Source organism: Corythoichthys intestinalis, chromosome 2 (assembly GCF_030265065.1).
Source record: "Corythoichthys intestinalis isolate RoL2023-P3 chromosome 2, ASM3026506v1, whole genome shotgun sequence".
In the NCBI taxonomy this organism is placed as follows: domain Eukaryota; kingdom Metazoa; phylum Chordata; class Actinopteri; order Syngnathiformes; family Syngnathidae; genus Corythoichthys; species Corythoichthys intestinalis.
In genome coordinates this window covers 39,242,051-39,256,008 of record NC_080396.1, presented here as the reverse complement: position 1 = coordinate 39,256,008, position 13,958 = coordinate 39,242,051, and the positions used below count along the sequence as shown (strand labels likewise).

The 13,958-nt window shown below is 39.2% G+C and overlaps 1 protein-coding gene across 7 annotated transcripts in view; it reads right to left on the bottom strand.

Annotated features, from left to right (window-relative positions):
• tns2a (tensin 2a) overlaps positions 1 to 13,958 on the bottom strand; it is a 78,041-nt gene that overhangs the window by 25,166 nt on the left and 38,917 nt on the right. For 5 of the 7 annotated variants that reach the window (XM_057830333.1, XM_057830334.1, XM_057830332.1 and 2 more), the window contains exons 4-5: positions 1,683 to 1,721; positions 1,217 to 1,258 (exon numbers count right to left, since the gene is read on the bottom strand). In XM_057830333.1, the coding sequence (XP_057686316.1) occupies positions 1,217 to 1,258; positions 1,683 to 1,721 (81 nt within the window). The remainder of the gene's footprint in view (positions 1 to 1,216; positions 1,259 to 1,682; positions 1,722 to 13,958) is intronic. The other 2 variants (XM_057830329.1, XM_057830331.1) reach the window with 1 other exon arrangement.

Here is a 13,958-nt window from a genome sequence, read left to right as displayed (position 1 = left end):
GAAGAAAGACAGCATATGATTGGGGATATTTTAAGACTGAGAATATGTTTATATTAGTTATAGTTGAAAAAATAAAGAGAAAAGTTTTAATTCTGGAATGGCTTGCATAGTTTGTTAAATGATAGTTTGATAGCTCTAATATTTTGCAAAAAAAAAAAGTGACCACTGTATCTCCTGTGCTATTAATATGAGAGCAACTGCTTTAACAAGCTATGCAATTACATATTTTTAATGTGAATATAATACTTATTAAATAAAATAAGAACAAAAGAACATGTTGAATGAAATGAGTAACTGCAAAAGCATTTGAACTAAAAAAAAAAATCATTTTAATTGACTTTTTTCTGTTTTTAAAACTGTTTATAAAACATGCTTTAAAATATTGTGGCCCTATTAAGCAAAACTGCAAACAGTAGGCATTCTGTTTCTTAACCCACTTTCAGACATACGATGAAGTCCGGTAATGTTCCGGTATTTGCCCTGGTCGATCTCATGTCTGAAAGCAATTACTCGGGTCGGTTGATTCAGACAGTTCATAGTATATAATATTTCCTCTTTTTTTTGTATTTTCTTCTGTTTTCTGTATTACTATTTCTTAAATGTGACTGAGGAAGTGTCGTTGTACAGTCTACTTTCTTAGAAATGAATGGGTCACAGCGGTACAGTAAATTATCTAAATTTCTTCAGTGGAATCTAGAAATAGTAAACATGCACGATGTCATACATTTTGCATTCATAAGCAAAGGAGTCTGAACACGATCGAGCAGGTAAAGTACCGGTTACATTTTCTTATGTCTGTAAGCCACGACCCAGTTAGATTGCGGGTCACATCACATGGTAATGTAACAGTATATTATGTCTGAAAGCAGCTTGCGTGAATATGAATGAATGACAAAATTTTAAAAATTATGATATCATTAGGCGCTCATTTAATTTGAGTTGTTCTTCCCTTGGAAAGACAAGTGCTTTTCTGGGTGCCATTGTTTGTATAGAATTTCCAAGACCAATGCAACTTTAAAGATAATGGGGGAAACAGAGAAAATGGCAAAATGAAAAGGTAAATGTTTTGCCATTCAATGCACTTGAAGATATTTTACGATGTAGCCTCATCCATTCACTGACACAATTACGGGCCGACTGGGATTTCAATACCACTTGAACTATTCCTGCCCCGTGGCCCCTGTCTACAGGATGTAGACAAGCTGAAGGTGCTCACCAGGTGTTGGGCATTTCGAGACGGAGCTGTTCCTCTGCGCTGCTGTAAGAAAAAAAAAGGAAAAGATGACGGAAAAATGGCAGAATATAATAAGAAGGAAAATGTTTTGAATTAAGGATAGCATTCCATGGATACAAAAGGGAGTTTATGATGTTTAAAATAGGGTGAGAAAGAGAAGGATGAGCAAGGAAGCCATAGAAGGGGGTGCAGAGGAAGGAAAGTTAATTAAACAAACAGACTCTCTAATGGATAAACATTACTACTTCCTACACCAACATCAACATTTTTTTTCACGACAGGAATCCTGCAGTGCACGAGAAATGAACAGGCCTCAAACTGGGCAAGATGAGGGATCGACTTCCCAGAAGGAATTCAGAGAGAAAAAAAATCTGTGGTTTTCGAAAACCATACTGTATTGTGGCTAGTATCTATGGAGTAGCTCAGCATCAGCATCAGAATGACTTACCAAATCATTGGCAGGAGCTGTGATACATGCTGTGGTAACCTAAAACACACAAGGGAAGCCACATGTAAAATAGCAGACACATGCAATTGGTTTATGAGTACCCTGATAAGTAGATTCCACTGTTAACAAACAGTGTTCTTTGAAATGATCAACTAAATACACTACAAACAATACAATGTTTGCTACAGTATATACAGTAGTATTTAGAGGTGTGCGAAATTTCCGATTCTTAGAGTATTCGCGATTCGGCCATGAGATTCGAGAACGATGCACAAACATCCAAATTCCGATTATTGAAATATGTCAAGTAAAGCGGAACTAAAACACAGTCAGCGCGGTCTTCGGGACGCAATGAGGAACGGACTGAGAGTAACTATCATGCTTGTCATTACCTGGGTAATGACAATGCTCAATTCACGGCTCTGGCTCAACTTATGCTAAAAAACCCAATAATACCTAACTGGGCGGCACGGTGGCTGAGTGGTTAGCACATCTGCCTCACAGTTCTGAGATCAAGGGTTCAATCCTGGGCTTCGGCCTTCCTGTGTGGAGTTTGCATGTTCTCCTGCGTGGGTTTCCTCCGGGAACTCCGGTTTCCTCCCACATCCCAAAAACATGCATGGTAGGCTGATTGAATACTCTAAATTGTCCGTAGGAATGAGTGTGTGCGTGAATGGTCGTATGTCTCCTTGTGCCCTGCGATTGGCTGGCAACCAGTTCAGGGTGTCCCCTGCCTACTGCCCATAGTTAGCTGGGATAGGCTCCACGACGCTCGTGAGGAAAAAGCGGCATGGAAAATGAATGAATGAATACCTAACTGCTGCCGACAGCCGCTACAAACTACTTCCACATAATGCTGTGGTAGATATCACATGTATAAAGAACTAGATGCGAAATGACAGACTCAGCGGCGTTAGCAGCACATATATAGAAAACTACATGCAAAGTGACAGACTTGCCAGCGTTAGTAAACAGCCGCCATCTTGAAGCAGTAGACTTCCCTGGTTGTAGCTAACCTTCCAAGCAAACCTAATTAACTTTTTATCTAAAATACTAAGTCGGCAAAATCTTGACTTGAATCTATGTTTAAAACAGTTTTAAAACTTGTCGAAACAACTTTGATGGTTGATTCACAACATTAAATTAAGTGAATGTAGTTTAAAGCTGCTGATACCAAATGGGGATTTTATTTTATTTACTGTTTTGAACTGTTAACTTGATACTGAAATAGTTGTTTATTTAAGCCTAAGAGGCTTTTTGTACAATATTTGTAACTAATGTACGAAACATTAAAAGCAGCTAGTAGCTTGGAGGCGGTGGGGGGGGGGGGGGGGGGGGGGGATCAATAATCGAGTTATAATCGAATCGTAGCCTCTGAATCGTAATCGAATCGTTAGGTGCCCAAAGATTTCCACCTCTAGTAGTAATAGTAGCTAAAACCACAAATAATTTTTGCTCTCCATTTTAAATGGTAATATATGTCAAACTAGGATTTTAAAACAATTCAAAATAATTTGAAACACGTCTTTCAACTTATCCTTCGAAAATGGATGGCGCTTTTGTGTAGCAACTATGAAAACATAAAAACGCGACTAAGATTCTCCATTACCACAATTATTGATTTACTATTAGCTGAAGAAAAAAATAATAATAATTACTATCGTGAAATAGTAACAAGCAGGTGTTGCACCGTACTGCACAAAAACAGATAAATGTGTTTGCCTGAAGTGACAAGTACAAGGGAAAAATAGTTCTGGAAAAGAACAAGCAAGGGAAATTAGGACATTGAGACACTTTACATAGAGCTTAATTGATAGATGGCTATGACCACTTAGGGATAATAAAACAACAAAAAACATCTTTTTGTTTGTTTTTAAAACTAAATCAGTGTATAACATGAAACATGCACATAGAGGAGCAATGAGGCACATGATCCTTTGGTTCGCTGTTAAACTTCACATTAATGAAATGTGACCAAAGGAAGCCGGAACTTTGGACAGCTGTCCTAATGAAAAAGGTAGCGCTGCTTTCATGCTTACATAACAGATGTGCAGCACACGAGAGGGGAAAAAAACATGAACACGAGGCTGCTCCTTCATCATGTGACTTTTTTTGGAGTGTTTATGGGGACACAGGAAAAGTGCAATGGGTTGTGTATATCTACCTCTGCACACAAAGGAAGTCGCACAGGCCCTGAACTTTGGGGGCCGGGAGGTGTCCACACAAGGATGAAGCCATCTCAGTTGTTGCTTGTACAGTAATGACAGGAATCAACAGGAAGGCAGCGGGGTAGATAACGAGCTAAATCCAGAACAAGATCCGGGCGTGATTGCCAAATGACTCAATCTGAGGTTTGATGGCTTTCTATCTCCATAGAGAGGTCCTTCTCTGTTCTTGTTCCATGTAGTGAATTACTTGATGCTTTTTTTTCCTTGCCTGAGCCCAAACTTTGGCCATTTCACTTTAGGTTTGGCTTGTGTGTCTCTTTTGCCTTTCTCACTGGATTAGGTCTATTTATTTTACAAGCATATGAAAGGTCCAAAAAAATCTTGAAATCTTATTTATGAGTCTGCAGAAGCATATGAAAGCTATTTTCTGTAATAAAATGAGGCATGCTCTGGCATTTTGCATCGAACCCCGGAATCCCCGTACTGTTTTTTTTTTTTTTTTTACGAAGTTGAGGGTAAAACATTAACAAACTTGATGGTGTTTTTTCAAGTATTTGCCAAAATGCATTTTATCATGGCAGCCCAATTGAACAAGAGGTTAGTGGTTTTCCAACCTTTGGCATGTCAGGAACTGTAAGTCCTTCAGTTCGTCTAGAGAGGGTAGTGGGTGGGGGGGGGCAGTGCTTTCATTTTGACGGGCATGTGCAAGCAAGGAAGACCAGCAAATGACCCTTGCCAAGATGATATAATAATATCTCTATCCAGTGGAACTCTGTATTTTTGTGCTATGAGATTTGCCAGTTCAGGTGTTTTTGTCTTTAGAATTTTATTTATTCGGAAATAGTTTATTTGTGGTATATAGTGATCCCTCGCTAATTCGCGCTTCCAACTTTGCACATTTCTTTTTCATTTAAAAAATGTTACGATTTGATTTTGCCATAGATGCTTGGAAGCCAAAACTTCAAAGCGCTGCATGCGTCAACCATCATTTAGCTTGTTAAACAGTAGCTCTGGCAACTCATTGTGTGTAAGTGAGCAGTTTGAGCGGATTTGAGTGTACTCACTCAATGAAGCATTTAAAAAAGACAAGCATTTTTCTTTTTTCCTTTTTAAAATAAGTCGGTTGTTTAAAACTTATCATAGTTAGGACATTTAAAGTGCTTGTAAACCATTCATGAAAATATATATACATAAAAGTTTTTTTTTTTTTTAATACTTTGGGGAAAAACAGTGAAAATACATGTCTTATATGTATCGCCTTCCAATGCTAAATCTCGAATAAATACACTGAACACACACACAAAAAAAAAAGAAATATTTTTTTTTTATTGCTACTTCACGGTTTTTCACTTATCGCGGCTGGTTCAAAAATCTTTGTGGGTTTTTTTTTTGTTTTTTTAAAAGTCATTTCAATCACAATGGGTGTCGTTGCCTTTGCTTTCCCTTTAATTAGCCATCTTTCACAGACTCCTGCCAACAAAGTTCCAGACATATTCACAGAAAAAAAACAACAAAAAAACGGTCACAGTCAATCCAGTCATTATAAAATTGGTGGAATAGTTGGGAACTGCCTCTTACAAGAAGAAAGCATTTCTCCTCCCTCTCCCGAACCTGGAAGGAGGCCACATGGATACAGTTCAAGGTGTTTCAAATTTCTAGTTGTTATGACTACAGCTATCCAGTGTGTACCCCGCAGCATGAATCGGGCTATACTTGGGTTGGGATTTATCAGTGTCACCCTTGATTCACCTTTTGTACAGCTTTTTTTTTTTTCAGAGCCAGAAATCTAATGTTTTTCTCAGCGTGTGCCATGTGAAATGGGCAGGCAGAGAGTGGCTGCTAAACCACAACAAAAACACCACACCAGATTCAATCTCCTCAAGCCAGTGCTTACGGAGAAACTTCCTGCCAATAGACCTCCACCCATCCCCTACTCTTTGTATTTCTTTATGTCTCTCTTCATTTGAGGTCATACTTTCTTTGATTTTCTAATGTCTTATCACTCTATCCTTCCTCTTTATGTGCCAACCTTTTCCCAGCATCTTCCCCTCCCTTTTCCTCTTTTCACAGCACCTCCCAATCACCCTCTCTCTGTCAAATACTTCCTTCCTCTTTCTTCAAACAGGCTACCCCAAAAAAATCTTCCCCTCCAGTACTGTGGCATTCAAGACTTTGGTCAAACATTTCATATTACAGTGTTGTCTTTATTTATGAGTTTAATTTGTCCCATTACCACGGTGACAACTAAATGTACTAATTTACCATATCAACTTTTTCTATCAAATTGGATTTGAATGCCACTCTGTCCAGATTATTTGCAGGCCAAGACATTGACCTTACATGTGTTTTCACAGTTTTGGGAAGGTATAGCATTATCATCTTGAAGCATGATTTCATGATCACCAAATGTCCTTTCAACTGATGGGATTTTAAAAATGTGTCCAAAATGTCAACATGAACCTGTGCAGATATTGAAGATGTAACAGTCGCCACCCACCCTGTGCCTTTCCTGGACATCCACCTCAATATCATCAATGACTGTGGAAATTTGCACGCCTTCGTCAGGCATTTGTTTTCATAAATCTCATTGGCACCAAAAAGATGTTCCAGCCTCATCAACTTGCCCAATGCAGAGTCATGATTCATCTAACAGACTAACAAGTTGATCAGATCTGAGACAAGTGTTAGGTTTTTTAATTAATTTCACAAGGTGATTGCATAATTTTTCCCTCATAATTGAGTGATTCCATATTTTTTCCTCTGCTTAATATGAAAATGTAACTGTTAATGATTACCAGAATTTTCTTTTTCTATATTTTTGTAGTGTTTCCTATGCTAGAAAGTTAACATTTAAAATGACTTAAATTTTCTCTTTTTTTCCCCTGCACAATTAAACATTTTTATAAACATCCCCTGAGACTGGTGATTCCCTTTTTTTGCCAGGGATTGTACATACATGTAACTCTAAATTGCCAATGGTTGTTTGTCAATTTGTGGCAACCAGTTGAGGGTAGTAGTTGAGGATTAGTTTTTGCACACCCGCGACCCTAGTGAGGATAAGCAATTAAGAGAATAAATGGACATTTCCTCAGACACATTCACATGTATTCATTTTGACTGCAACTCAGGTGGGCCCATCAGATGACACTTCGAATACTGACTCCCATTAGCCTCTCTTAAGCCTTCTTTCCTCTTCCTGTCTGTCCATTTATTTGTTTTTTTTTCCCCTACTCTTTCTCTTCACGAACTCTTTGATGCTACTAATCCAGATGGAGCGTAGCTAATGGATACTACGCCGGTTTGTCTTCTCCATGCTTGCTTCAAAAGGGATATTTGGGGGGGTTAGGTAGGGGCCAGGGTCCTATGTTATTGATGTCACAAACACATTTTTTGTATATTGACATTTCCTCTGAGATGGAAACGGCATTTTTACTGATGTGCTCAACATAGCTAATGGCAATCAATTGGTTTAGGGTGATAACATGTTGCAAATGATGTATTAATTTTCAACTTTTCTCTTTTTTGCAGTCAATTTGTTTAAAAATTTTTTTTAGCTTAGATGGCAAAAAAATGGCTTCAAAATGAAAGAAAAATACTAACCTTTTCTAGCTGTTCATTGGCCAAAAAGCTACAGTGTATCACAAAAGTGAGTACACCATTCGCATTTCTGCAGATATTTAAGTATATCTTTTCATGGGACAACACTGACAAAATGACACTTTGACACAATGAAAAGTAGTCTGTGTGCAGCTTATATAATAGAATTTATTTTCCCCTCAAAATAACTCAAAATATGCTATTAATATCTAATCCCCTGGCAACAAAAGTGAGTACACCGCATAGAAACTACGTACATCCCTAAGGCATACGAGCCCGCCCGTGTCATCAGACTATAGGACATGGTTCCAGTAATCCATGTGCTTTGTTGACATGTCTTCAGCTAACTGTACCGTGTTCAGAAGAGACTTCCTCCTGGAGTGACAGCCATGCTTCAAAATGAACCAATTTGATGTAGAGTGTGGTGTATGGTCTGAGCACTAACAGGCTGAGCCCCCCCCCCATTCAATCTCTGCAGCAATGCTGACAGCACTCCTGAAATGAGTCACATGTCACTTTGGAGGGAAAATGACAAGCAGTAATCAATTTGGACATTTTGGGATGTAGTTTCTACGCGGTGTACTCTTTTGTTGCCAGGGGTTTAGATATTAATGGCTATATTTTGAGTTATTTTGAGGGCAAAATAAATTAACTATTATATAAGTTGCATACGGACTACTTTTCATTGTGTTAAAGTGTCATTTTATCAGTGTTGTCCCATGAAAAGATATGCTTAAATATCTGCAGAAACGCGAGGGGTGTACTCACTTTTGTGATACACTGTATGTTTCCACTGCAATCTATATATTAACAAATACAAAGGCTTCGTCTTCAGGTCACATGACTCAGGTGTGCCTTATTGTCCAAGAATTATAGTGTTATGTTCTGTTTAGTGAGCAATGTTATTTACGTGCTGTTCTTGAACGCATCATTCGTCACACAAAAGAGACTCTTAAGAAAACTACAACAAAAGCCTAATGTAGTTTTCCGTACACAAAACTTGAGACTCAATACCTGCCCTTTTGTTGTCCTGCACTGATTTATCAAGCAGGAAAGGAAATGTCTGAATTAGTGATTTTATAATTTAAAAACAAAACAAAAAAAACTCTCATTTATTGTCAGTTTTCGTGTTATGCACACGCCACTTGGCCAACGGCAAATAGAAAGATGGTGTGACGTTGAGAATATTTGCTAAAAGCGGAAACCACAGCGTAGCCGTAACTGGCTGAGACAGATTAAGCTTTGCTCTCCTGAAAGTCGACCCAATTTGAAAGCCCAAAAAGTCAGGTCCAATGAAAGTAAAACTGATGGCGCCCATTCTGTTGTGTGTGTGAGATGGGGTACAACTTTTTTTTTTTTTGGGGTATAATTTTCCCCACGCATTTTAAAATCTTCTAATTTGGTCGACATCGAGATGGGAGGAACCAGCTCTGCCGCTGACTGAGCTCAGGGCTAACGAGCACTTTCTCTAAACATTTCAGAGTCTCAGAAGGTGAACTCTAAAGCCCATTTCCGTGCAATCCACATCAGGCGAACCAGTGATGGACGCCGAATTGTATCGTATTTTTGCAACGTACGTTTGCAGCGTCCAATATCAATGTGTCACTACCTGAGCAGCTCGTCACAGCTTGCTAATATCAGGTAAACCAGCTGGTTCAATACTTAAGATGTTGGCATCTGCAGGATGAGCCACGTGCGTTCATCAGAAGAGCCAGAAATGGCTAACAAGCTATACATTCTGACCCATGAGCTAAACTAATCACATTCTACTTGGTTTTCTATTAGAATCAATTCATTTATTTATTCTATTGAATTGAGTAAGGGAACCAATTAGTTAACTATAATGTTAAGGTTTTTTGTTAGAATTTGGCATATTTGTGTTTCTCCTGCTTTTCAACTTTTTCTTTTGCACTTGAAATAAACTAAAAAGATGATTTTGGCACATCAATATTCTGTTGGCCTTTAAACTAGTTCACATGTGTAATTTCAATAGTTCACAAGCAGTCCCTGTCATCATCGTCATAAGTAACCAGAACTTGCTTTTGATGGCTTGCTTTAGGTCTAATGGTCTCACCATTCCTTAAACTCCATTGGGAAGGCCAATCACAGCACACTGATGAAAGCTGCATCAACTCATCAATGAGAGTCAGGGCTGGCTGTGAACCATGTGGGCTTTCATCATTGCCATCATCAGAGAGGGAATTTTGATGTGCATAAACCAAAGAAAGCTTTGCTCTGCAATAAGATCCGGGAACTGTTGACATGATTGAGAGAACAACGTTGGCGGAACAGATGTGACATGAGCTATAAGAGACGACAAACATGGCTGTTGTAATGCACTAAAAATACCAGTAATTATAAGAACTAACTAAACAACAAAGTAAACTCTGTCATTTGGCTTGTGAAAACATTGGTATTCTAATCAGAATATGAGGCACCGTGTAAATCAAATCCCAAGAAGAACCAAGCTCAATCGATTGTATACAATCATAATAAAGACCATTCTATTCAATTTACATGTCATTCATTGACAATGAAGTTCAAATAGTAAATACTGTATCATTGTTGTGGATCACTTAAATTTAGGTGAGAAGACATCAATGACAGCAACAGTTTGACTCGAGAGTAGATGAAGCTAGACTAAGGGCAGAGGTCAATATTTGTGAGCAGGAGTATGGTTTCATGCAACCCCCCCCCCCCCCAAAAAAAAAGAGTACAACAGATGCAATATTTGCTTTGAGGATGTTGATAGAGAAGTACAAAGACGATCAGAAGGAGCTGCATTGTGTCTTCGTAGATCTGGGGAAGGCTTATGACAGGGTGCCCAGAGAGGGAGGAACTGTGGTTTTGTATAAGGAAGTCTAGAATGGCAGAGAGGTGGTGCAGGACAAGACTGTAAGCCAGTGGTGAGGTGTGCTGTTAGGACAGGGTTAGATGGAGGCAACTGATTCACTGTGGCGACCCCTGAAGGGATAAATATAAATCATAAGGAAAAGAAGAAGAAGATATATCGGTGCAATATTTATTTTTCATCAACAATAACAGGCTAAATCCTTACACGAGTTCATTGCCCCTATTTTTGTCTAGAACTTGTCTAAAACTTTTTTCTAGAATAAACAACTCAATGCAATGTGATTATGTTTGGAATAACACAGCAGGGGAAAATGGTAATAATTTCTGTCATTTTTGCACAAACCTGCACGACACATTTTATGGCAGCACTAAGAGTGACCTGGCCCAGCCTTCAAAGCGTACCTCATAATAAGCATGTCAAGGTGGGCCGCTTGAGAAAAGGGCAACCAGAACAACACAACACGACTTCAAGGCCACATCTAAGCATAATCAACACATAAGGATGAAAAACGTAAAACTGGGACTTAGGTCAATGTTTTATAACATTCATTGAGCAAAGGCACCCATTTTATATTGGAAAAATCTCTCAGCACGCCAGACAAAAATGTCACAATCAATTTGAATATTGAAATAACTATTCTCATCTCAATTCAATCAAGGAATCTCTTTTTACACAGTGAAATTAGAACTTGTTTAGGCGATCACAATGCTGATATAGTCTCTAGAACAGGGGTGTCCAAACTTTTTGCAAAGAGGGCCAGATTTGGTGTGGTAAAAATGTGGGGGGCCGACCTTGGCTGACATCCTTTACGTTACCTAGAACATTTTTTTTTTTTTTAAATTAATAATTTCAACAATCTCGCAACTAGCCTTTGTGGCATTCTCTTTCGACTCTCGGGATCTTGCGAAATACTGCTGCTGTGAAATTAAACTAGTTGCTTCAATTTATTGCCGCGTATCTTCCTTGTCATCTTGTTGTACATGTCAGCATGTCTTGTCTGGTAATATCGCCTCACATTGATCTTTTTAAAAACAGCGACTGTCTCTTTGCAAATGAGGCAGACACAGTTGTTGCGCATTTTAGTGACGAAATAGTCCAATTTCCACCTATCCTTGAAGCGTCGGCCATCGCAATCAATTTTTTGTTGTTGTTGATTGTTGCCATTTTAGAAAATTGGAAGTCAAGGGTCACATGGGGTAATGTTGCTTAGAGGGCTGCTGCCTTTTAGTGGGTAAATGAGGAGCAGCATTTAATGTGTAAGCAGTACTGCTGACCAATTTATCAAGTCTGTGTGCGGGCCAGACGTAATTGATCTTATGACAGAGGCTGGGGGCCGGAGGAAATTTGACCACGGGCCGCATTTGGCCCCCGGGCCGCACTTTGGACATGTCTGCTCTAGAAGCATACGTGGAGTTTAAGTGGGGGCCAGGGGATCATGGCCCCTGGTGGCCCAAAAGTGTCATTACATGTAAGTGACTTTGAGTTTAAAATTAAGAGTTTTCCGGTGAAATGTTGTCTCTGGTGCTGTGTCACCAGTAGGTGGATGGCGAGATAGTGTAAAGCGCTTTGAGCGCCTTGAAAGGTGGAAAAGCGCTATATAAGTATAACACTATTTACCATTTACCATAAAAGTTGTAAAGCAATAAAAACAACCAACAAAAATGAATGAAATGAACAAAAAAAAATGTATAATGGGTCAGAATTATTTTTCTAACAGATCATGTGACTAGCACTTAAGAAGGACATTTACTTTGCTTAGCCAAAACCACCAAAGGACCGAAGAGGCAAGAAGGATATACGCAATTTTTTTAAACCTAAGCTTTCAAAAGCGACAACAACTACTGAGCAAGAACCAAGGATTGAAAATGTGGACCATGAAACGCTAGAGAGCACTGCCAAAAATGGTGAGGGGAGTTTCAATTTACCCCACTAAGGATGCTAATTGTAAAACAGAGCCACCACCAGTGAGCGTAACATATTCAATGGAAGACGATCTTGGCGAAAATTATAGCTGTCCTGAGTAGCCTGATTTAGAATTCCCCTCAAAATTGATGGGAAGCAAAAAAACGCTCATTTTCAACTCACCTATGGCTAGAAGCAATGATTCTTCGCTTGTTTCAATGGTAACAGGGGAATACACGGGTTTATTCCACCTTGATTGATGTAATGGAAGAGCATTTCATTTTCTTTTCCTTTCTAATTAAATAGTAATATTAGGTAAATGAAGTGCAACTGAATAATTTCCCTCAGCACACGAATAATCTCGCACATGCACTTGGGAGCCACGACACCTTGGTTGGGAGGAACTCTTATCGGTGCCTTTCCACATGTGAGGCCAGCTAAGAAAGTGTTGTTCACATTGTTCTGCACATGTTCCATCTGCATTAGTTCTTGTTCCCACACTATCCTTTGGCGCCGAAAGGAAAGAAATTAGCCTCTGTGCGCTTCATTCAGATTGCAAGCAGCTGAGAGAGAGGCCGAGCATATCTCAGGTCACAACGGGTCCCTGAGGTGGAGCTTAAACGGCCAAGTGGAATGCAATTCCATGTTATGGAGCTCGGGGTCAATGCATACATATACAGATTATGCCCACAGCTAGCATGCAGATGGAGGTCCCAAAAAAAAAAAAAAAAAGAATGCACACATGTTCCTGCTTGCACATGCACATTCACTACTGCATGTGCGTGTGGAAGGCCACACACAAAAAGCTCAAAGTGCTGAAAAAAAAAACAGTTCCCATACAGTTGGCATTACCCAAGGCAAATAAGAACTCAAAGCTGGAAAGCCAATACATAAATAAGCAGGAGTAAATAAAACAAAACAGGAAGACAAGAGTCGGGATCAAGAATGTAAACACACTGTGCAGTATACGCCTTTTTCACTCTTTTACTCTCTCTTTGAATCAGCCGCTGTCCATGACATCTCTGTTACTGATCCTGGTCTTGATAGAAGCATTTAGATTAACATACTCAGAACAGGCACCACATTACCCCCTCACCGTTTCCACAGCTGATTCTTCCATCAGCCTGAACCTTGTTTAAAAAATGCACTGCGTTGGCATTGGTCATTCAATATAATCTCAGATTATTTTTTATTGGTGATGTTTGTTGAGTTCATACTTTGTTTGTTGATAGCTTTAAAAATACATATTCAGTCACTGTATCTCAAGTATATCAATAGAGCAATGTCTAACAAAGACTGGGTATATGATTAAATGCTATACATATGTCTTGAAATAAACACTAGCTATAAATTACAGCATTGTGTAAACTTTAGTCATATAGAGCAGGGGTCCCCAACGACCGGGCCGCGGACCGGTACCGGTCCGTGGCGCATTTGGTACCAGGCCGCGCAGAAATAATAAATAATTTATTAACGACTGCATTCTGGCCAATTGACTTCAGCCTGTGCCGCTTAACACACCAATATCCCTGTCTACTCTAGATATACAACTACAGGATAGGAGGTCGTCATAAAAATGCGTTGATTGGGCTGTTAGCACTAAATCTCGTTTTGTATATCTATGCGCACTTGGACTCGATAATAACGTATGACGTAGGTCGTCGCCAATCACATTTCTTCCCGGAAATAATTAGCCCCCACACTAGAATGACTGAATAACAGACGTCTTTTGACAGACTTTTTACGGGGAAAAGG